This window comes from Neocloeon triangulifer, unplaced genomic scaffold (assembly GCF_031216515.1).
Source record: "Neocloeon triangulifer isolate White Clay Creek 2 clone unplaced genomic scaffold, ASM3121651v1 ptg000006l, whole genome shotgun sequence".
Lineage (NCBI taxonomy): Eukaryota > Metazoa > Arthropoda > Insecta > Ephemeroptera > Baetidae > Neocloeon > Neocloeon triangulifer.
In genome coordinates, this window is record NW_026775549.1 from 2,229,758 (window position 1) to 2,252,227 (window position 22,470).

At 39.5% G+C, this 22,470-nt stretch overlaps 1 protein-coding gene across 3 annotated transcripts in view; it reads left to right on the forward strand.

The window, feature by feature from the left end:
• The window catches only part of LOC132194257 (neogenin), a 32,649-nt gene extending 10,323 nt beyond the window's left edge, over positions 1 to 22,326 (forward strand). The window contains exons 2-18 of one of the 3 annotated variants that reach the window (XM_059615422.1): positions 15,537 to 15,854; positions 16,068 to 16,500; positions 16,556 to 16,698; positions 16,887 to 17,035; positions 17,089 to 17,215; positions 17,448 to 17,604; positions 17,663 to 18,149; positions 18,206 to 18,659; positions 18,713 to 19,074; positions 19,132 to 19,489; positions 19,544 to 19,727; positions 19,783 to 20,003; positions 20,137 to 20,259; positions 20,593 to 20,694; positions 20,751 to 20,853; positions 20,977 to 21,265; positions 21,319 to 22,326. In XM_059615422.1, coding sequence (XP_059471405.1) covers positions 15,537 to 15,854; positions 16,068 to 16,500; positions 16,556 to 16,698; positions 16,887 to 17,035; positions 17,089 to 17,215; positions 17,448 to 17,604; positions 17,663 to 18,149; positions 18,206 to 18,659; positions 18,713 to 19,074; positions 19,132 to 19,489; positions 19,544 to 19,727; positions 19,783 to 20,003; positions 20,137 to 20,259; positions 20,593 to 20,694; positions 20,751 to 20,853; positions 20,977 to 21,265; positions 21,319 to 21,417 — 4,109 coding nt within the window. In that variant the 3' untranslated portion in view covers positions 21,418 to 22,326. Of the gene's footprint in view, positions 1 to 15,536; positions 15,855 to 16,067; positions 16,501 to 16,555; positions 16,699 to 16,886; positions 17,036 to 17,088; positions 17,216 to 17,378; positions 17,605 to 17,662; positions 18,150 to 18,205; positions 18,660 to 18,712; positions 19,075 to 19,131; positions 19,490 to 19,543; positions 19,728 to 19,782; positions 20,004 to 20,136; positions 20,260 to 20,592; positions 20,695 to 20,750; positions 20,854 to 20,976; positions 21,266 to 21,318 lie in introns of all 3 variants that reach the window. The other 2 variants (XM_059615421.1, XM_059615423.1) reach the window with 2 other exon arrangements.
• The last annotated feature ends 144 nt before the right edge of the window (positions 22,327 to 22,470 follow it).

Sequence of the window (22,470 nt, forward strand, 5' to 3'; positions counted from 1 at the left end):
ACTCATTTTTCATGCATATCATTTCAGTTGAACGTGTAATTTTCCCGATAGAAAAACTTTAAATTAAAACTCGGTCTGGAGGAAGTTGGCTGCGAGCAATGAAAATCTATCAAAACAGGCGGCGCCTTCACAAAGGACGCGCGAGATGAGAAAAGTTCAAGAGGGGCTGCTCGTCTCTCTCGCTCTCTCTGAAGGCGGAATTAGTTTTGTCGAAATAAATTAGCCCTTGTTTAATTAATTCGCCGGCGAATTGAATTGATGAGACAGGAAGCAGCGAATATCGTTTCGAGCAAGACGTATCAAGTTCTCTTGACTTGAGCGTCGTCTTCGGGCTCTCTTGTTACTCTCGCAGCGCGTCTCAAAGGCTCGCTACTCTTGATCTCAACGGCTCCTTGTTTATCTCGTGCCACACACACGCACGCCGTGCGGTTTCATGCCCGGTGAGCCTTTTCCAGATTCAATTGTCTCCGTAATAATTCCTGCTCTCGAGCACGTTCTGGTAATTGGTGGTGGCGTTGATGGCCATCGCTGCTCCTTCAGGTGTATGAATAATGCGCGCTTTTTTATTATTATTACATACATGTTCGCTCGAGTGCACAAGTGGGAACAACACAAGATGATGGCGCTGCCGAGTAGAAAAACGTGCCGGGGATGCTGGAAAATTCATATGGATGCGCTCGAATGGGGTCGTAAAAGTTTTGTCTGCTGGCTTTTTAACTTCGTGGAATACACATAAGAGAAAAGAGAGGAACAAAAAAAATTCAATTTGCAGCCGTGAGAAGTCTTGAAAATAAACTTTGTGGGAGAAACACACAAGTTACACTGACAATGAGACCTAATAAAAAGTTTCACACTGCAAATCTTGGAGAGATATAATATTTTATTTATTATCTGCAAAGTAATGCATTCAAAATGATATAGTGGAATTCTTGTTTGCTCCAAAATAAAGAATTAATTTAGAAAAATACCACCATCAGTTTTTAAAAGCTCAATAAATATTTATTTAAAATTAAGGCTCCATTATCTCCCCTGTTTTCATTTTTCATTAGGATTTAATAATAAAAAATAGGCTCAGCAGTGAAAAGAAATCGCATTGAATCTTTCATCAAAATTTTGTTTCGTGAAAAAATTGAAACATATTGATTTTTCCCTAATATTATTATGTTTTTAATTTTAGAATTTAGAATTAATTCATAATTTTAAATGTTTACTTCTCAATAACTTAATATTAAATGAATATCTTGCAGAAAATCTTCCGTTTGGAATACATCCTGGAGCAAAAGAATCCTTGTGCAAACATTTCCACTCCGCACTTTCGCACTCGATTAAACTTTCAGGGAGAAAAAATTGCACCCAAATTGCTCTGCTCTCTTTTCACCAACCCCAAGCCGCTAAAAGCTCTGATAAAAAGAATTTGGTCCCAGCAGCAGGTGTTGGGCCAAATCCTCTCTCTGCAAATTCCAGAGCAACCCTCTTTCCCGCATATCTCGCCGATTTGCGCAAAAAGCGTCCTCCCCAATCGCATGTTGGCCCGGGCTTTTGCTTCCTCGCATGGAAATGAGAGAGGGAGAAAGGAGAGCAGAGAGCAGTTTATGGATGTGGACGCATAAATATACTTGAGCTCTCTTTTGGCTGCTGATTTGATTACTCAAAGAGAACTCGCTCGGCAACGGGCGTAATCTAATGTGCTCTCCACGCCGGGGATAAATCTCTTCTTTCTTCTTCGTCCATACGCATGTGTAATGGCAGCAGTGAATGTTGCGCGTAATCCGACTGTCGGTTGACTCGCTGACTGACAGGATAAATGGGAACTCAACAAATGATTCTTGATTACACGTTATTTACATTAGGGAGCGAGCTGGAAATGAAAAGACGACGCCTGCGTGTGGTAAAATAAAGGAGCTCTCAACCGCACAGCACAAAATTGAGAAGGGAAGTGAAAAATTTGTGTGTGCACCCGGAAAACGCGGGGACGTTGTTTGTTTTGACTAAATTACTCGCGCTGCAAACAAAAACAGGGGAAGCTCAAAATTGGCCCCAAAAACGGTTGTTTTGCATTATTTCTGCCGATTTTTCAACGAAACACTTATTAAAATATTTCATTTCTCCCCATTCTGAGAGAAATATAAAAATATCATTTTTAATTTGTTTGGAAATTTTAATATAAATTAAAACTTCTCCAATAAAATTGACAACAACTTAATAATAAACTAATCTCGAAGTATCTTATTGATAATTTATTTTATACATGTAATGTGTTATTCTTAACAAATTCTAAATATTTTAAAATGTTTTTCTGATAAATTTATTAGTTTATTTATTTGATTTATTTTAAAATCCATATGTCTGTCGTATCCCACGCTTGTCTCACTGCCCCTTGGTGGTCTCTAGCTCTTGACAAACGTGAAATAAATTTTGTGGCTCTGGAGAGCGGACATAATTTGTCTTACAAGCGCTAATCCTGCTCAGACTTCTCGCACCGCTGGTGCAGCATAAAGTTTGCTTTCACAGCGAAGAGCTCTGGCCGCGCGTATAAAAATCTCAAGCATGGCGAACCGCCAGAATTATGGTTGTTTACGCTGGCAAAATAAATAAACGGATTTATATAGATATTCGTGGCGGCAACTTGTTAACATGCACCGAAGATGAAAGACCAGCGGATTCATTCGGCTGGGCAAAATGAACCCGGACTGAAAATCAATCGGCTCATCTTTTTATCTGCAAGTCTCAAAGGAAATTTCCGATCCGCCGAGCAAAGCTCCTCCACTTCATAATGATGCCGGGCCGAAATCTCCAGCTTGTGATAGCGTTTTATGGAGACGTCGGTTGCAGAATAAAAATGGCCTCTTTACTTTTAAAGCCGAATAAATAGAGAAATCCGCAGAGAGGAATTAAGCAGCCGGTCAAATGGCTCTTCGGAGACTTTTCGGCAAAAAGGGGCCTGTCATTGACAGATAATACCATTTTTTTTACTGGTATATTGATCTTCGATGACTTTCCACATCCCCGTCCGGTCGTTTTTGCTCCTCTGCTTTGCCATCCGAACGAATTACTTCGCGCCTCCGGATTTATGGCCGCCCGGGTCAGATAGTAAAAATTATTGCGCGACGAACCGACTGCTGCTGTAAATCTGAATTTCGGCTCGGCGTGGGGAGCAAGCGCCGCTCGCTGATATATAAACAGGCAGAAATTAATGGACCCCGATGGACATTAAAACTCGGAGAAAAAATATTGCCCATGTAACAAATCAAAATGATGATGCTACGAAATGAGTTGTTTATTGAAAATTAAAAGGAGGAAGCGCATAAAAGTAATTTATCGCTTGTTGTGAAACACACAGAGAGACAAAAATAACAAAACGTTGAAGCTTTTTCACTTGCGAATTCAACGAAGTGTTTTAAAATTATATAGAGAAGCAGTGCAAAAGTTCCAAATAGAAATGCTTCGAATGAGAGTAAAAAGCGAGAGTGCAACTTTTTGCTGCCGTGTTTATCCAGAAGCAAAGATTGGCGCAGCCCGCCGGCGAAAACCAATTACCGGAGCAAAGAGAGCGCGCAAATTTTGCTTTTGGAACGACGCAAAGAGATTTAAGAGTCGCTTAATATAAAGAACAAGGACGGAAAAACTTCTTTAACTCGTTTGACGTTGCAGAGTTTTAAGTAAACGGAGTGAAGAGCGAGTTTTAATTAAAATCCGATTGCCAAATACGCGTTTGCACATCGGATAAATATATAAGCTTAGCTTAATAGAAAGGCCAAAAGAAAGGTCCATGGAAGGAGAAAATCAGCTGAAACTATATTACAATAGTCCATATTACTGAAGGTAACAAAAGATATAAAAAGAAGTTTTAATAAAATATCCTAAAGATTTTTAATATATATTTTTAGCCACATTAGTTGAAATTAATCAATTAATAGAAGACCTTTTATTAAGAATATTATTTGAAACTTTTACTTTAAACAGAAAGGAAAATAATATCGATTTATTTGAAATCATCTCACTTTACTTTAGATGAATCTAATATTGGCTATAGACAACTTTCTTAAAAATATATAATTTATTTCATCATGCAACGATCTTACAAATTTATTCATACAAAAAAAAAGTAAATAAATAAACACCTTTTTATGTTTCAAGCCTTTGTATCCTCCGTTCTTTTCTTCCTTCCTCTTTTTTTTTTATAAACAAGCAAATTTGGTGCGGGGGCGGCGTAGTGGCAGTGAATAAAATTTGGGAGCGCTTTGCTTTTGCCCGCTCGTGTTCGTGTAGCGACAGCTGTTGTTTTCCCATCTGACACCAACATGCAGCAGCCGCTTCTCGTTTCTGTGCAAATCTCTTTCGCTCGCCAGTGTGCGATTGTGGCTGGAGAGGAAATTGTCAATTTGATGCCATTTGCTGCAGAAAGTAAGCGACGGCGAGCCGCAGCATGCAGAGATCAATATTTATCGGACGATATGATACGCCAGCGAAGTAATTTGGCTAATGCTGGAGCGATGTCGTCCCAAGGGAGCTGTTTCGAGCCGGCGTGCTTTTAATTGGAAATTTGCTCTTCTCTCCCGAACTCTGATACGTGTGTTTTAATTCTCGGAATATACATACATCAAATTGGAAGACGGAGCGGCAGAAGAAAATTGCAATCTCGGGTCGTTATGTGAACGGAGCAGGAACTTGATCTGAATGAAAATAATGCTGCGGGTAGAGGAGCGAAATTGGTTTTGTGCTGCTGGTCCTTTTCTTTATTATTTCCAACGAGAGATGCGAATGCCAAAGTAGTCCCTCGCTCATCCGAACTTTTATCCAGCTAGGGGCAATCGGAACGTTGTTCAAATTTGCAAACAATGCTACTGGGGACTGGCTAGGGACGTAAAATGCCAGAGTGAAGACATGATAAAAGAATAGGGCTATAAAAAAGTCGATTCAAAAGAATTTAAAAAAGTCAATTTTATGCAAATTCATTATGACAGAAGTTGTCAAAAGATTAATTCAAATAAAATTTTTAATTTTTTTTTCAGTGAATCGATTTCTGCGTTAAAAATTCTAAATTAAGAGATTTCTCCAATACCAAGCCCGTATTTGAATAAGAATAGGTCACAAGATACCGTTGTTGGAAAACTTTTCCAGCAATTTAACCACCATAGTTGGTCCAGCAATCACCACAAATTATATTCATCACTCAATACGGGTTTGTGGTGTGTCAAATCTTGATTTACAAAGATTTATACCCTGTAATAGCAAGGGGATTATATTTCAATTCCAAAATGTACTTTTTTATTATTAAATTATTAACAAATTATTACATTTTGTATAAAATCACTGGAGTAAAGGTCCGTCGTTTTTTTAAAATTACTAATTCACATTTTTAGCTAGTCGAGTACAAATTTTTAAATTTTTTTATAACTAGAATTCCCTGCATAATTTAAAAGAATGCTGAAAACGATCAATATTCATTTCAAGGAACACCATACGTCAATCAAAATATAAGATGATTGTTCGAAAGTAATTGAATTTTCATAAATTTTCGTCAAAAACTCTTCTGATGTTATTAAATAATATGTAATTTGAGCCGTCACTCCCACATCTCCTGGCCCAGCTTTTGTATTGTGATGCGCGGAACGAATCAAGCCTTATATCGCCAGGAATCCAAGTAATGAAATTTCAGCTGCGAAATTAATATAGAAATTTGATATCCCCTTTGAATGGTGTAATCTAAGCGGCGCTGAATAGAAAATTGATTTGCATCGCAATGAAATGCTCGTCGCATCCAAAACACAATTTGGCTTGAATAATTTATGAGCGGAGAGTCGTCGGTCGCTCGTGCATGCAGCGGCGTTCCCAGAATTGTTGAAAAGCGATCGTGTCTGCTGCATTTTTGACGGGAAAAATGATAAAAGAGGGCTATGTATATGCACGCGTGCCTGCGAACGCCACGTTTAATTAAATAAAAAATGAAAAAAGGCAGGCAGAGTTCCTGGCGTGCCCTTTATCAGCAGAAACAAATCTCGACGGGCTTCATTCCGAATGCACCAGAGTAAAAAACCAAAATAACTCTCCAACCCAAACATCCGAGTATAAAACAAGAGACTTTTTGTCCCTTTTCCCCCTAGAGCAAAAACAAAGGATTGCATGTATGTTTAATTTGGGCCCCCCTGCTTTAATCTTTAACTCGACAATATGGACGTATAATGATGGTGAGCAATTCATGCGCGAACTTTGCAAATTGCGTTCGGATCCAATTCCAGAGCGCGATGGCGCCGCCGGATCAATCCTCACTCACGCCCTCCTGCTCTTTTCGATGGCTTGGGGCGGATAATTTTGCCCGTCGAATGTAACAGACTGAGTGTGTCACGCAGTTGCTAATAATGCGCCGGCAACAAGCACCCCGAGCTTTTCCTTTCATGTGGGCGCAGGAATTCCAATATTGGAGAGGCACAAGATTTTCGCGCCCAAAAGCAGCCGCCGGATTGTTGCGAATTTAATACCATGAAATGTAAGTACGAACTACTGGTATATCCTACGGAAAGGCGGGGCACACCACGATTGAATTTCGCCCGAGATGTCTTAATTGTCCTCTTTCACGCGCCACCGCCGATCGAATGATATGCAAATATTTGATACGAAAACCGCATGGTAGCCTTTTGATTGCGGTAAAAACAGTCGCGCGCAGCTGTCAGCCACATGTTTGCGAGATTCGCGCTGCACGAGCTGGAAAAAAACACACACTTGACAGCTATTTTAATCAAATGCTTCTCTGTCGAGCAGGAAAAAAACCAAACGACCCAATAAATCTGAGCCTGAATACCAATTAGGTTAATTAAACCCAGTTCGTTAATGTCAGCTAAAATTGCCTCAAAACATATTTTAAATGTAATTTTAGTCTTTTTGTCCATCTCTAGGAAGGGTTTAAAAATTAAGCAAAAATATTTCAGTTCATTTAGCTAATGGAATTTTCAATTTTTCCAATAATTCAAATTGAATTATTTAACAATTGGTAAAAAATTAAAAAAAAAATGTAGTTTTTAAATATTTTTTCAATTTTTTTTTAACAAATAAGTGAAATAATAAGTATGAATTATTCATTAATTTTGTTTCAGTTCTATTTATAAATAATTAATCAGCAAATTTTATTTAATAAACCAAATTAAAAACATGAGCAGATCCAATCAATGCAGCTGCCATTTGTCTTCAGAGACATTCAGATTTTTATTTGTCATCGTCCCAGATGGCAGTACTTCAAATGCAATCAGCAAATCGTCTGTTGGACTGAATGTCTAAAGGATGGCGGTCGTCCCTGGGTGCAATTTCGACTCTGTGTGTTCGCCGCCGCCGCCAACGCCGCGTCATTGAGGCAAATAAACAAACAAACGGCTGCGAGTGAGTGTCTCTGCAGCTTTCATTACACAAAATGCATGTGCGGCATTTCCCGCGGGGCTGAATTAAATCGTCCGTCTCGGCCGGTTGCAATAACAAACGGCCGAAGAAGAAGTAGAATTCTCTTGAGATAAAGCGAAAGAAAGAAAGAGAAACCGACGGCCAGTCTAATGGCGCCTATTGTAAAGAAACAGCCCCGACGGTTATTTGCAACGAATATGTATCATCCGAGCGCGACACAGCCGGCAGTTTAAGTACTTCCTGACGGATGGGTGGCGATCCGAATAGCCTTTTTTGTTATTTCAAACTGCGCCGATGTTATTTACCGCAGTCGCGCCGGCTCCGTTCGCGATTTATTGCGTTCGTCGTAAATTTGCCAAATCGCGCCGCCGGTGCCTCGATGGCCGCCCGGTTTGGTGAACGATGAATGTATCTTTGTTGGCGAATTATTCGGAGGCTTTTAGCTGCCGCATCTCTCGTCAGCAAAGCTTCTTTTGTGTCTGGAGCAAGAGAGGGTCTTGAAAGGGACCACGAATGGGTGTTTGCCAAGGGGCTTTTAAGAAGAGATGGGAAGTTATCAGGAAGGAAATGACCATCGTTAAAAAATAATTCTCGTGTAGATATGCAAATTGTGCAAAGAGCTTGTGAAAGAGATGCCTTTTAAGTTGCATTAAACGTACATTGTAAGCCTCCGTGTCAATGGATTTATTTTCAAAAGACTGAAATGTTCGCTCGTTACAAGAATGAAAAATGTTAAAAGGTACAAAAATAAGCAGCTTTGAAAGACGAACAAATTCTGTCAGCTTTTTGATGACAACAAAAAATCGTCTGGTAATTTTTATTTTTGCACGTTGTTCTTTTACAGTCCAAACTTTTAAAATTTACGGAAAAAACAAGCAAAAATATTACACACAATTATTTGTAAATGAGGAAGGAAACTGTTAAATAATAATAATAATATTATTATTATTAATGTAATAAAAATAATTAATCTTTTGCTGAAATTATATAAATTTTTGCAAATATTAAATGGAGCAGACATTAAAAAAAATATGCTTCCTTAGATATGGTATAATGGATAATAAAATTTTTTGTAACATTTTAAGTTATGGTTGGACCAAAGAAATTAAAAAAAAAGTTAATTTTTTATCTGCAAATATTTCTGCAATATTATCATAGCCTGTTTTCGCACCTACTTTTGCAATTTTCTCCCCTGAAGTTATTATATTGTGGCTCTTAAATCATTAAAAATAATCTAAACCTTTAAAATTCATATCCGCAGCATAATTTTAGAACTTATACCCAAAGAGTGCCAAGCTTGTTTTAAAAGTCTCAATGTATCAACTCAATTTAAATTTCATTCCAGGAATTTAAACAAAATAATTTCCAAGGGATGAATTGAATTTTTCCAATAAGGAAATTCTCATTTCTGAAGAGGTAACAGCAATAAAAAATGAGATAAAAACCAGAAAAAAATCTATGATTGGCAATGTTTATAAAAGAACTCAATCTAAAAACACTCGGCAGAAATAATTATTTTTCCTTTCAATACAAAATTGCAACCATCCCGAACTAAACTCAGTCCTTTATCAAGTAGCAGCACCCTTCTCTTTATTATTCTTTTCGCATTCAACCCTAGCCCTTGATTACTAGCTCCGAACTCAATCGCACAAGTTATTATATACGCGAAATCAATTTGAAAGGGCGGCGGACGCCGTCATAAATTCAGACAAAACGAAATTACATCCGAATGACGGTGGCAGCTTCATTCTCAATAATGACCTTTAATAAATCAGCCGTCATTCAGTACATTGGTGCGTCTGGTCTTTTGTCTTTTGCAGAGCGAATGGTCGCGAAATCTGTGTGACGTCGAGAGCACTCTTTTGTGCGCCGAGGAAAGGGGGCAAAAAAGAGTTTGTCGTCGTCGATGACTCTGTCGCTCCACTCGACGCCGCGCTTTCGTCTGAATGCAAATCCCAGCGGTATAAATGTATGTGTGAGAGAGAAGAGAGGGTGTGCAAGCAAGAAAGGGTTTTATTATCTCTCGACGCAAAAGTGCTGTGCGGAAAAGGGCCGTAAAGCGAGAGAGATCTTTACCTGTTTAGCCAAGTGCATCTTCAAGTACAAAGTAATCTGCATCCAGCTCGGCGTCGTTTTCGCCGACATCTTGCAACTTTTTATCGCACGAATCAGCTTCATTAACCTTAATTAGGTTGGCAACTTTGCGTCCGGAAAATCCATCATTCCCGCGACACGTGATGCTTCACAGCGGCGCGTGATCCATCAAGAAAATTGCACCTTTTCGATCATTCCTGCGATGACACTCGAAGAACTTTGGCCTAATTTAATGGAAAGGAAATTTTGCACCTAGTCCCATTTTTTACTCTGGTGGAAATTGAATTACTTGGACCGCAGAGAAAAGTTTTAGGGTGTAGATACAGAAAAGGGTCCTAACTTATTAAATTATGCAGTTTTCTTGAGTTTCTCAGCGTGCAGGCTGGTTTATCTGCAATTTAATTAGCTCGTAAGAAGACCCACCGCCGCTCTGGCTTTGCGTAATTCGAACTTTATGGCGCGGTGCAAACACGCGAAAGTGTTTCTCGTGGTGTTTTGGTTTGTTCTGGTTTTATCTCGTGACGGAAATTAGTATTAAGAGTTTGGAGAATAAACAGCTCGGGTGAAAAGACTTTAAAACCGAGTTGCATGGAATACTGATGCCGCGTTAATTTGACTTTCAAATTAAGTGTTACATGTTTGCAACTTTGCATCTCCTTTGGAATAGATCCCCGTGTCATGAAATTCGCCAAGGAAGTTGACAGCGAGCTCTGCAATGCTATTTTAAATTAACAGTTACTTAATTGCGAGCCTAAAACCATACATAATTTACAATAATTAAAACATCAAGCATAAAGCATTTTAAAATATTCCATTTAATTTATTCAGGCTATTTCTCTGCTATTTAAATGCAAATTTCTAACAATTTTTAATTAAATTTTAATTTTTTTAGTACATCACTTGACCTATGTAAATTTAATTGTTTTTGTTTGTTTGTTTAACTCCCTTGAATTAAATTGCATTGCAGTTTACCTTGTTATTAATTAATGATTAATTTTCACTTGTGAAAATAAATATTTATTATTTTGTGTGAAGAAAATTAAATAAAGTATAGAAAGCCAAACTCTTCACCTAAATTTAGAAATAAGTAAGTTGCAAAGTAATTTTTTGGGTTCCTAAATTTATTAACGCTCAAAAGTTTAATTTTTGGTATTGTATCATTAATTATTCGGATACAGTGCAAAAATTGTTAATTTGTCGTAAATAGCGCAAAAAACTAAAAATAAATTTTATGTTTAATAAATGTTATCTAAAAATTTTAATTTTGCAGCTATTTAGTGGGGGGGGGGGATCCATTTATATAATAATCACTCTGAAATTTCCACCTTATCATTTTTATTTTATTTTGGCAATTGTTCACTGAAAATTTAAAATTAAAAAAAAAAATTGCTTTTATTATCATTACGTTTTATATTTATGAAGCACATTCTAGGTCAATTTTTACGTTCATGTGCATCATTTTTCACTTTGCAAAATGAACTCGCCCCACTTTTGCGCTGCAGTCCATAAAAACCAAGCAGCTCCCTAGGCAGCAATAGTTGGAAGCAGAAAAACCAGTCAAAGCGACGCTACCTTGTGTCGCCGAAGACGACGACGCCGTCAAGTGAGCCAGAAAGAAAGGCCATTGTCTGCCGACGCTGCAAGTCATTATTTCCGACTCTCGCTCGCACCTCGTTTTTTTCCGCTCGCCATGTTCACATTTTCTGTATGTAAAACTCTGCTCGGCGGCACGTGCAATCGTCTCGCAGCCCCTCGACTCGGCGGTAATTACGCGCGTCGAGCCTCTCCACCGTGATTATACGTAGCGCGACTCCTCCCTGCATGTGCCGTCGCATGAAGAGCATATAATGGAAACGGCGCCCGATGGGAACATTAACCCCATCACGGAGGCCTTTTCACTGTTATTCGGGCAGAGCTTTTTGGTTTTATTTGTTATATTGACTGTCGATGAAAGGCCTTTCAGCTTTTTTCTCTCGCTCTTGCTCTGTTTGTGACCGGTCGAAAAATTAAATTACCACTCGCGTGCTAACTACAAGAGCACATGCGGAAAAGGCCTCTGATTGCAAAGGGCCACCTTGCAAATTGATTCCGCCCTGCTTTGTTAATAAGGAAATTGGTCTCTCTCTCGCTCTCACGTGGCAAAGGGAAACGAGGGCTGCCTGCAAATGAAGGCGAAAATTTGCGGACCTTTTTGTTGGAAAAGGCGCAACCGCACTCGCAACGGAGAGTGTGCTGACACTTTTTGGTGCATTATTCATTGCCTCTGCTGCGGTTTCCCGAGGTGTAATGAGAATCGGAGAAACCCGCGCTTGTTAGCTCGCTTTTGAGTTTTCATAAGCAAATTCATGCGAATTGCTTTAACGCAAGCAGAAAACAGTTTTTCTGGATTTTTTTTAAATTTCACGTTGAAAAAAAAAATTAAAAATATGTAAATGAATTTTCAAAAGAAATGTAATATTTTTAAATTTGTTAAGTTAACCGAGCAGGGCTTCTTTTGAAAAATAAAGACTCTGCCTGAAAATTTAATTGAAATTTGAAATGTAGTTTTCTTTTTTACTTTGAAGTTTTTGCTTTTAATTAAATTTGTTTTTTTGCAAAACTCACTACATTGTTCTAAATTTCAGCAACGAATTTAGCTCCAGATATTATAACAATTTTTCTTGAAAAATTTAAAAGAAAATAATCTACATAACCCTGCGACAAATCACACGGCTTCAAGCGCAATATTTTTTAATTCATGATACCCAAAAGCACTGTATAAAAGTCTGTATAATTCTCTGTAAATTATTAAATGGGTTTGAAATAACATAGAGATTAAAAAATGAAAATTCCAAAAATTAAGTAATCACAAATTTAATAACAAACGACATAGGCTTTCCTTTGTCACTTTTAATTTATTTAGGATACTTCTTTAGTCTCATAATTCATAGGAGTTCCAAAAATCAAGTAATTCCCACAAAACTTTGTTTTCTTCATCTGTTAAAAATCAATAACATTTCAAATGGAATTTTTGCCAACCAGCAAACACGCTATGATGTATGTTTGCAGCACAACTGACACCCTAGCTCAAGTTTTGTTATTCACGATAAACTGGCAAAGCCGCAATTCCTGTTTGCGCCAGAAGGGTTGGTCGTTGGTGGTTGCAGAAGCAAAACACAATCGGAGAACCGTTCAATGTTGCGAGACAGACAGCGTTTCCGCCCGATCGGCTGCAAAGGACACACTCGAAGGGCGCACGATTGATTGCGGTAATTAGGAAATTGGCTTTCTCTGTCCGTTGCGCCTTGATTGAAATTCACGACGTCCGCCTGCACCGCAAGCTCTTTGTCTATTCCGGTCCACTTCTCTTCGGTTGATAATTTATTTAGAAGAGAAAAAGAAGAAATTTGCCAAGGTGACAGCAGGTGCTGTTCTCTCTCGGAATCAGGCCTCGCGCCTCCAGACGTGAGAACACTGCAGTATGAGGCCGGCCGAGGGTTGCATGTCCGCCGCGCAAATTGGATTTCGGGAACGGCCCGAAAACGCGGCGTGCTGAAATGAACGCGCACATTTCGCCGAATTCAATTTCCACGCCAAGAGCGTAATTATGGTCAGCTCATGAATTTGTTGTGCCCCGCGGCCAGCGCAATTGCATCGATCTCCCGCAGCGTCGCTCGCTTTTTTTTCCAAATTCAAAGGCAAAACGTTTACAAGAACTGTTCAATCATCAACGCCACTCGTTTCACCGAATGCAATCAGCAATCATTCATGTGAATTTCAAAAGGAATTAATTGGAACGATAGATAAAGTAATTGGATGTTTGGAAAGGGTAAAATAAAATAATGAGCTCCCTTGTATAGCATTTCTTTCCATTACAAACAATATAACATGTAATATTTTTGCTAGACCTTCATTTGTTTAGATTACACGCCTTGAAGCGTGCAAATTTATAATAAGAATATTATACGGAAATGAAAAATATATTTCCTAAAAACGATAATTTCATACATCATATTTGGTTCAGGTGATAATAATTTCTTGCAAATATTACTTCTGTCAAATAAGTTTGCACTGAATTAAATCGTTTGAAGAGCTATTGATTTTATATTCAAAAAATTCACATAAAATAAAGTTGGTTATTTATTCTTTTTAAATTGATTGGTGAACGAGTGGGTGATGATTGAACAGTTCTTGTAAACGTTTTCTTGGGAAAAAAATGCAATACTCTCAGTTTGTAAAATCAAAATATAAATAAATAATAAGTTATGAAAAATTTGATTCAATAAATAAACCTGTATTTTTTTCAATAATCCAGTATTTATGATGAAAAGAAAGATTTAAATCACGTTCCGGTCACTTTGAAGACTCGAATTTATATACGTATATTTTGTATGAAAAAATTTAACCCGATTAGTCGATAATGGCCAATGGACCAATCTGGCGCCAAAACAGATCTCCTGTCTCTTTTGACATTTCCCTCTCGTTCATACTCTCACTTTTTATGAAAAACTATATTGGTCTCATCAATTTCTCCAGAGGAAAAATCTTCTTGGCAGTCGGACTTCCTTGAAAGCGTGTCGCTCGCCTCAAGTCCGGCAAAAGTGCGTTCCAATTTCCCAGGGAGGAAATAATAATGACAATCTCTGCGCGAACAGACATCATCCTTAATGACAACGCCACTCAAATCTCTTCCTGCTGTAAAAGGCTAGAAGGGGTGCCTTTTCGAAAGAGCGAATTCATACAAAATGTACCCTTGGCTGCTCTTTCACATAATATTGATTTCAAATCACTGCGAAGGGAAAAGGGGGAAAGTTATTTTGGCCCGCGGCGGCAACATTATATTCCTTGACGAAATGTCATCTCGCCATTTTTGCCGCGCTAATGGATGTATGTGTGTCATTAGTCACTCCATCCTATTGATTGAATTCGGAGGCGATGCCAAGAAGGATCATGTTTTGCAAAGTGGATTACGCGGGGGCGAAGAAACAAAGGAAATAAGCTGTGCCAAAAAGCCGCGCCATAAAAGTGGAGCTGCTTATTGCCATGTTTGGCACGTTCGCAATTGCTGCGCTGGCCGATGAGAAAAGTTGCTTTTCTTCTATCTATGCATTCCGCAGTTTGTTGCCGGATCATATCGTGCATTTTAAAAATCTCCTTTCGCACGGATAAGCAGAAAAGCTCCAATTTTGTGTTTGAAAGACGCACCACCTAGCTTTTGCTGAAAGAGATCAAGTTAGTTTGAAACTTTTCTCGAGCGTGCAAAATGGAAAGAAAGAAATAAAGATCGAGTCGGCGGAAAGTTAGTTGCGCTGGTGTTTTTCCGCAAATTCCAAGGAGAGGAAGAGACAAAAGGAGCAGATTGAGATAACAACCGGCGCGCTATTGTTTGATCGAACTTTCTTGCGCTCGCTGTGCACTTTGTTCGTTTTGCTGAAACCCGAAAACGCCGTCGTCGTATTTTACACTAACAAGATTTGCTGGCAGAATATTTTTTTGCGGTGGGCTCGCTTTTGAATTTATGGTAATTATTCATCCGGCGGTGTCCCAGAAGTGCGGTTTTTTACACTCAACCCTCTCCCAATTGTGGCCAAGAACTTTCTGCGATTAATTCATTCTGGGTGTTGAGAAATTGGTTTTATTTGTGGGGAAGTTTTAATTGCGCCTTTTCTGTGAATTTGGATAAAATCAAAAGAAATACGCATTTCAAAAGAATTTTTCAATAAAATTAGTTGAATTCAAATCATTCTTAATTATTCTTTTCAAAAGTTCTCAATTCAATGATTTGTTTCCATCATTAAAAGAAAAAAAATTTAAAAAAGAGAAAAATCTTTGCAGCGGTTGGGAAACATCTGACTTTCTTCCAGAAACGACAGAATGTAAAAAATTAAAGTAACTTATTAAATAAAATTGTATAGAGAAGTTTATTTCCATGTTTTTTTCTCTTTATTTAAAATTCAATACAATATTGTTGCAAAATATTTACATGATTCTCGATTTTAATGATAAAATAATTTCATCACGTTTTGTTCACTAAGAGAATAATTAATGAAAACAATCATTGTCTTTTGTTGCAGCTCGGACAAATGCAGGTGTTCTTGAGTTCAGTGAGGAGCCGCAGGACACGGTTGTGCCGCCCGGTTCTTCGGCGGCCCTGCACTGCGTGCTCAAACCTTCGGCGGCCTATCCGTCCTCGTTCATCACGTGGCGTGGGCCCGACGGCAGCGTGCTTAATTTCATCGGCGACTCCCTTCGTCGGCAGCTGGGCAACGGAACACTTTTCTTCAGCAGCGTGCCCATCGGCATGTCCACCCTGCTCGGCACCTACCAGTGTCTGGTGCACCTCGACGGCGTCGGCACCATCGCCAGCAGGAAGGCCAACCTCTCTATTGCTTGTGAGTGAAATTGTTCAATTATCGTCTGGGATATTCTTAGCTCTCCTGGTTTCAAACATAATTTGGAATCCAAAATTGGGTGAGGGAAATTGGAAAAAGCTTTTTTCAGTTAAAATTGAAAAAAATTAACTAATAATTTTATTAGTTAATTAATTTTATTAATTTTTTAACCAATATTTTATCAAAAGATTTATTTTCTTTTTCGTCAAATAGTTGGCCCGCACGTGAGTCAACAGCCTCAGAGTCAAACCGTCCACGTTGGACAAATCGCCCACTTGGTCTGTGGCGTAGAAGCAAACCCGCCAGCGTCCGTCGTCTGGCTCAAGAACGACCAGGTGCTTACTCTGGACGACACGCGCATGATGCAGCTGCCGTCCGGCTCGCTGGACATCAGCGACGTGGAGTACTGGGACGCCGGAATGTACCGGTGCAACGCCACCAGCCTCAACAGACACGCCCTGAGCGAGAAAGCCAAGCTGACCGTCCAGCAGGACCAGTTTGCTCATCCGACGGCGCCGAGGTTTGTTGCCAAACCGGCAAGTGCGGTGGTCATTGAGGGCAGCACGGTCACTTTGGGGTGCGCTGCGATAGGAAATCCAACGCCCTGGGTCACCTGGCTTAAGGATGGAGTCAACATTGATTTTGCGTAAGAGATTATTTTAATTAATTTCACGTAAACATAAATTTATTTTACTTTGAAGTGATTTGGACAGCCGATTTTTGCTGATCGGGACGGGCTCTCTGCAAATCAGCAATGTTCAGGTCAGAGACGCAGGTGCTTACCAGTGCAGAGCTGAAAACAAAGAAGACTCTCTAGATGCTATGGCTAATCTTGACGTTCAAGGTTGGTGTCAATTTCATTAAAAATAAATTTTGCTTTCGCTACACATGATGAGTAATTTTGCTACACATGTTGAGAAATTTCACAACACATGTTGAGAAATTTCGCTACACATGATGAGAAATTTCACAACACACGTTGAGAAATTTTGCAACACATGTTGAGATTGCTTATTTCAAATGTTGTTTCAGTGCCTCCAAATTTCAAGAAACGTCCACAAGATTCTTTTGCTGAAGAAAAGGAGGATTTGGAACTGAGTTGTGACGTTGAAGGGCACCCTGAGCCCAGGGTGGTGTGGCTGAAAAATGGAGAGGAAATCAAACAGAATGAATACATGCAGGTATTGCTCTGGTTAGATTAAAAAATTCATCTTTTTAAATGTAATCTTGGTAGGTGCTCAATGGAAATAATTTAAGGATACTTGGTTTAATGTCTTTGGATGCTGGAATATTCCAATGCGTCGCATCCAATCCTGCAGGGGAAGTTCAAGCAGCAGCACGCTTAACAGTTTTGAGGCCTGGTAAATCTCATTTCAATATTTATTTATTTTGCTAGATTAGAAACATTATGCTATATTTTTTGTTTGAAAATTGTTTATATTTTATTCTATTTCTATTTTTTGGTGTATTGCAATTTTCATTTTTCATTTTATGTTTTATTTTTCTCCTTATTTTGCATGGTAGGCATGAACAAGTTGTCTCACAATCAGCATCACCCAAAAGAGAACATCATTCCCAAACGTGCCCCACTAGGTGAATCTGCGTTCACCGACGTGCCAACTGAGCCTCAAGAGGTGATGGCTCCGTTTACAAATGCGCGCTTCATCACTCTCAAGTGGAAAGAGCCAGAACACAGCAGCACTCCAGTCTTGGCCTACTCAGTTTACTACAAACTGAAAGACTCAGACAGGTAACTAGATCTATTTTAACCGTTTTGTGAATAAAGTTTCATCTTTCGCAATTTGCAGAGAAAGGGTGGCCAACACGAGCAGGCCTGACATCAGCATTTCTGGGCTCACTCCCACCAGAACGTATGTCTTCAGAGTGGCGGCCATCAATTCGCAAGGCGTCGGAAAACTTTCAGACCCAATCGAGGCGTCCACCCTGGCCGAAGCACACGTCCCTGGCATTCCTAAAAGCCTGAAGGTCTACGCCACCTCCTCGTCATCGATTGCATCAGAGTGGCAACCTCCAGAGGGTGGAGAGGCCCCGGTCAGTTACTACAAAATGTTCTACATGCAAGGAGACTCTTCAGTCGAACACCACGTCGTCACCTACAACACCTCCTTTGAAGTCAGAGACCTGAAGAAGTACTCGGAATACTCTGTTTGGGTTGTTGCTTTTTCGCCAAACCACGAGCCAGGTGCGAGCACTGAACAAGTCATTGCCCGCACTTTGGGAGACATTCCAGATGAGGCTCCGTCTAATGTAACCTTGGAGGCTGCTTCATCGACGGTAATTTTTGTTTTGTTTAATTCACACTGAAAATAATTGGTTTATTTCTCTCACAGAGTATTGTTGTGCGTTGGGAGCCACCTCCAGAACACACTCAGAATGGACTAATCAATGGATATAAAATCAGATATAAACGGAAAGGCCGAAACAAGGGAGGTGAAACCGTTTCAACGGCTGGCAATCGAAGAATGTACGTCATCACAGAGTTGGACCGAGACGCAGAGTACCAAGTGCGGATGTGGGCTCTGAATGCCAATGGAACCGGCCCTCCAACCGACTGGCTTTCTGTCTCCACCTTGGATAATGATTTGGATGAGTCAAAAGTGCCAGATGCGCCCATCAATCTCAGAGTTCGTCCAGCTGCTGATTCGGTTCATGTCACTTGGACGCCAGCTCCAGGCAAAAATGTCATGGTCCGAGGATACACCATTGGCTGGGGACCAGGAATACCTGATGTTTTCAGTCAGGTTGTTGAAGGAAAGCAGAGATACTACCACATCCAAAATTTGAGTAAGTTTTTAAATTATCTGAAATTCTCTTTGATAAAAATATGTTACCAACAGAACCCAATTCCGAGTATGTTATTTCGGTGAGGGCCTACAACAACATGGGTGATGGACAGCCAGTTTACGAAAGTGTGAGAACCAGAGAGGAGCCTATTTTGGAAGTGGCAACTCCTCTTTTACCTCCAGTTGGTCTTGAGGCTGTTGTGCTGACTGCTCAGTCTGTTGTCGTTTACTGGACGGACTCACAGCTTCCGAAAAACCAGGAAGTGACTGACGGTCGCCATTATGTTGTCCGATACACTTCGTACCACCATTCCTCCAACCCTCGCTACAAGTACACCAACACCACTCAACTGAACACGGTTATTGTTGACCTGAAGCCAAACACTCAGTACGAGTTCACAGTCAAAGTTGTCAAGGTAAAAATAAAATTATTTGATTTTAATATCTAATTTAATAATTAAAATAAAATTCAGGCCCACCGTGAAAGTCCATGGAGCATGGTTGTTTACAACACAACTCAGGAAGCATCTCCTGCCACAGCCCCAAGGGACTTGACTGTGGTTTCATCCGAGGGTAGCATCACCAACGTCAACCTCAACTGGCAGCCCCCGAAAACGCCAAATGGTCAGGTTGTTGGCTACATCATCACATACACGATAGACCACAACAAGCCAGAGAAAGACTGGGCCATGGAGGACATCAGTGGAGACAGAATGACCACATCCATCAAGAATTTGAACCCTGACACTACCTACTATTTCCGCATCCAGGCTAGGAACAAAATGGGCTACGGTCCTTTCTCCAATATTGTCACTTTCAAGACCCCATACAGTAAGCTAAAAAAATTGTTTTCTGGACTTGAAAATTTAAATTGATTTTCAATAGCAACTGGAGGCTACTCTCACGGTTCTGTGCACAACCATGGCGGCCCAGGTGGATTAGGGCAAACGAACATTATGCTTTTGGGGGTTGCTGTAGGTCTAGTTGCTCTTCTGTTGGTGTCTTCAGTTGCCATCTTTGTCTGTTGTCGGAAAAAGCAGGAAGAATCTCCTGAACGCAACAAGAAAATGTATCATGACCTTTCCCAAAATCCTGATCTGATTCTAAAATTACTTTTTTTTAAGTGTACAAAAAGGAAAGCCGAACATCAAACCTCCAGATCTGTGGATCCATCATGACCAAATGGAACTGAAGGCTCTGGAGCAGAAAAACGGTCAGAGCAGCAGCTCCTCTCAAGACCCCTTGGACCAGGATTCGCCACCTTCTTCCGATCCACCCCAAATTACAAGAACGAACACAAGCTCAATTGACAAAAGAACCTATGTGCCCTCGTACCTCTCTCAAGGTAAACTTCTTCAAAATTTGTGCTTTACAAGGAATTCCCCTTTTGTCAAGTCGTTTTTGTCCCTTGGCTTTTACCATTGCTTACAAACCCGCATGATATTCCACGTTTGCACCTTGATTTGCCCTTTCACTAGGCGGTGGCAGCAACAGCAGTCGCCTCAGCGACGACGAACGAAGCTCGACTGCCCGTCGATCGAAACCTGTATCGGTGCATGTGGACGCCACATTACTGCACATGGACATCCAGAGAGACTCAGGTACGCTCCCTGCACTAACATTGCTCCTGCACAGCTGCTATATCTTTACTAATCAAATCAACCCTTTTGTACTTTTATAAATACTCAAATTTGTTGCATGCTTGTCTTTTCCTGTATTTTAAAAGTGTGGTGTCAAAAAAAGTCAAAATTTGAGGAAAATTGAATTCAATTACACTAGACGATATCAATTTCCTTAAATTTTTGTATTAAATTAAAAAAAAAATGTGTGGGATTTTAAATTATGATAAATTCTTGGGTTGGAACTTTGGCAGCTTTAGAGGTTTGGGGTGAAACTTTGAAGGATAATTTCTATGAAATTTTGAACATTTTCAGCCTCATCCGTTTCAAGCAATGATCCAAGGCCCTATCCCCGTACGCAGTACACTGTCTCGCGAGCCCATGTTACCCTCGACCCTGGCACTTCAACAGTTGCTTGTAAGATTTATAATGAAAATTTTTCTGAATAAGTATTTAAACATCATTTTTCCCAGCATCAACAACCATCTCTGAAAATCCGTACTCCCTGCAAGGCGGCTATGATTCGGTCGACAGACCACACGCACATATATCAGGCGCACACGCATCAAATTACAGGTTTTTAATTTGATATTTTTTTCTATTAAACCTAACAAATTTGAAATAAAAACTTAAAGTAGTTTTTATATAATAAAATTTTAATTTTTTAATTTTATGAAATTAATTTCAAAATAATTTCAGCGCCCTGGCCGCAGGAAGTGGCAACGGAGACACAAACACGCTGGGCAAGCGCATGCAGGGCCACCCCCTCAAGAGCTTCAGTGTGCCTGCTCCACCTCCACAGGCAGGCACTGGCATCAGGCAGTCCAGCCCCTACAAGAATAAACTGCCTGCAGCAACACAACTGCCTCCTGGCATGTCCTCGCTGAAGAGAGGCTCCGACGCAGGGCGCGTCTCCAACTGCACAACTCCCCTGCTCACTCCCTCTTGGGGTGAGAACGAAATGCCCAACGAGACCACAAGGCTGCAGGTTAGAAAATTTTCCATTTTCATTGTGAAATATGCTCATTTGCCCTATTTTAGCCATCTTTGAGCACAGAAGAGTTGAACCAGGAAATGGCAAACTTGGAGGGGCTGATGAAAGACTTAGACGCCATAACCGCCAAGGAGTTTGAATGCTGAGATCTCACCTTGTAAAGACGCTGCTGACGCAGAAAAATTATTGTGTAGATAATATGTATAAAAATTAAAAGAGATTTGGTTTTTGATACAAAAAGACCTGTCTCGAGTTGTGCGAGAAAGAAAGAAAACCACGTCCATCTGATCTGTAGTCGTAAGTGACACACGTTGACGGACGCATTTCAAGTGGATGCAAATGTTTTTAAATTTATATATAAATTATTATAAATAACATGTTGACTGATTTTATATAACGAGCTAAATTGTAGAAGCACAACGGCTTTCTGTGGAAAATTGACGAGCCTGAATGGAAACCGGTAAAAAAAATCAGCACGAATGGCTAAACTTCTAAATGTGACTATGTACTATTTGAATTAGGTTACTGTGGAAATTTTACCTACCTCTTGGATGCTTTTATGAGAAAAACGATTGTGCCATATTACGATGAACGCGGAGAACTTAATTTTTCATTTAGCTAATTAATTTTGTAGTGAATTATTATTTTTTGTAAATCGCAGGCAGCTTTTTCTGCATTTTCTACTTTTGCAATAAACCGACGGCATCTAGCGTAGCAACTAATCTCAATCAATGAAGTCATTGATCTGCAACAAAACAACACACCACACAAATTTTATTTTTTGTTTAAACATGTAGGAGACTTAGCAAAGTTTGCGATTAAGATTAGCTCACTTGACGGTATCTTCGTACAAACAGCCATTTGTATTAATATTTAATAACAATTATTGCCATGTTGGTAGGTGTCGCCTATTCATGTAATACTCTTTGTCCTTTTTTATATTTATCCTCTTCCACTCTACTGTATCTCAAAATTTTATATGTCATACATAAAAAATACCTAAAATTGTGTTTTGTAAAATCTGAAAATAAATGGTTGATTAAATTGAAAATAAATCAAAGCAACTGGAGTTTTTTTATTTACACTATACTATGATATTTTCTAGTTGGTAAGTATCATAAAAAAATTTAAATACTCCCTTTTTTGTGTTTTTTACAGTTTTATGCTTTAATAATTTAAGTAAAATAACACAAAAGCTA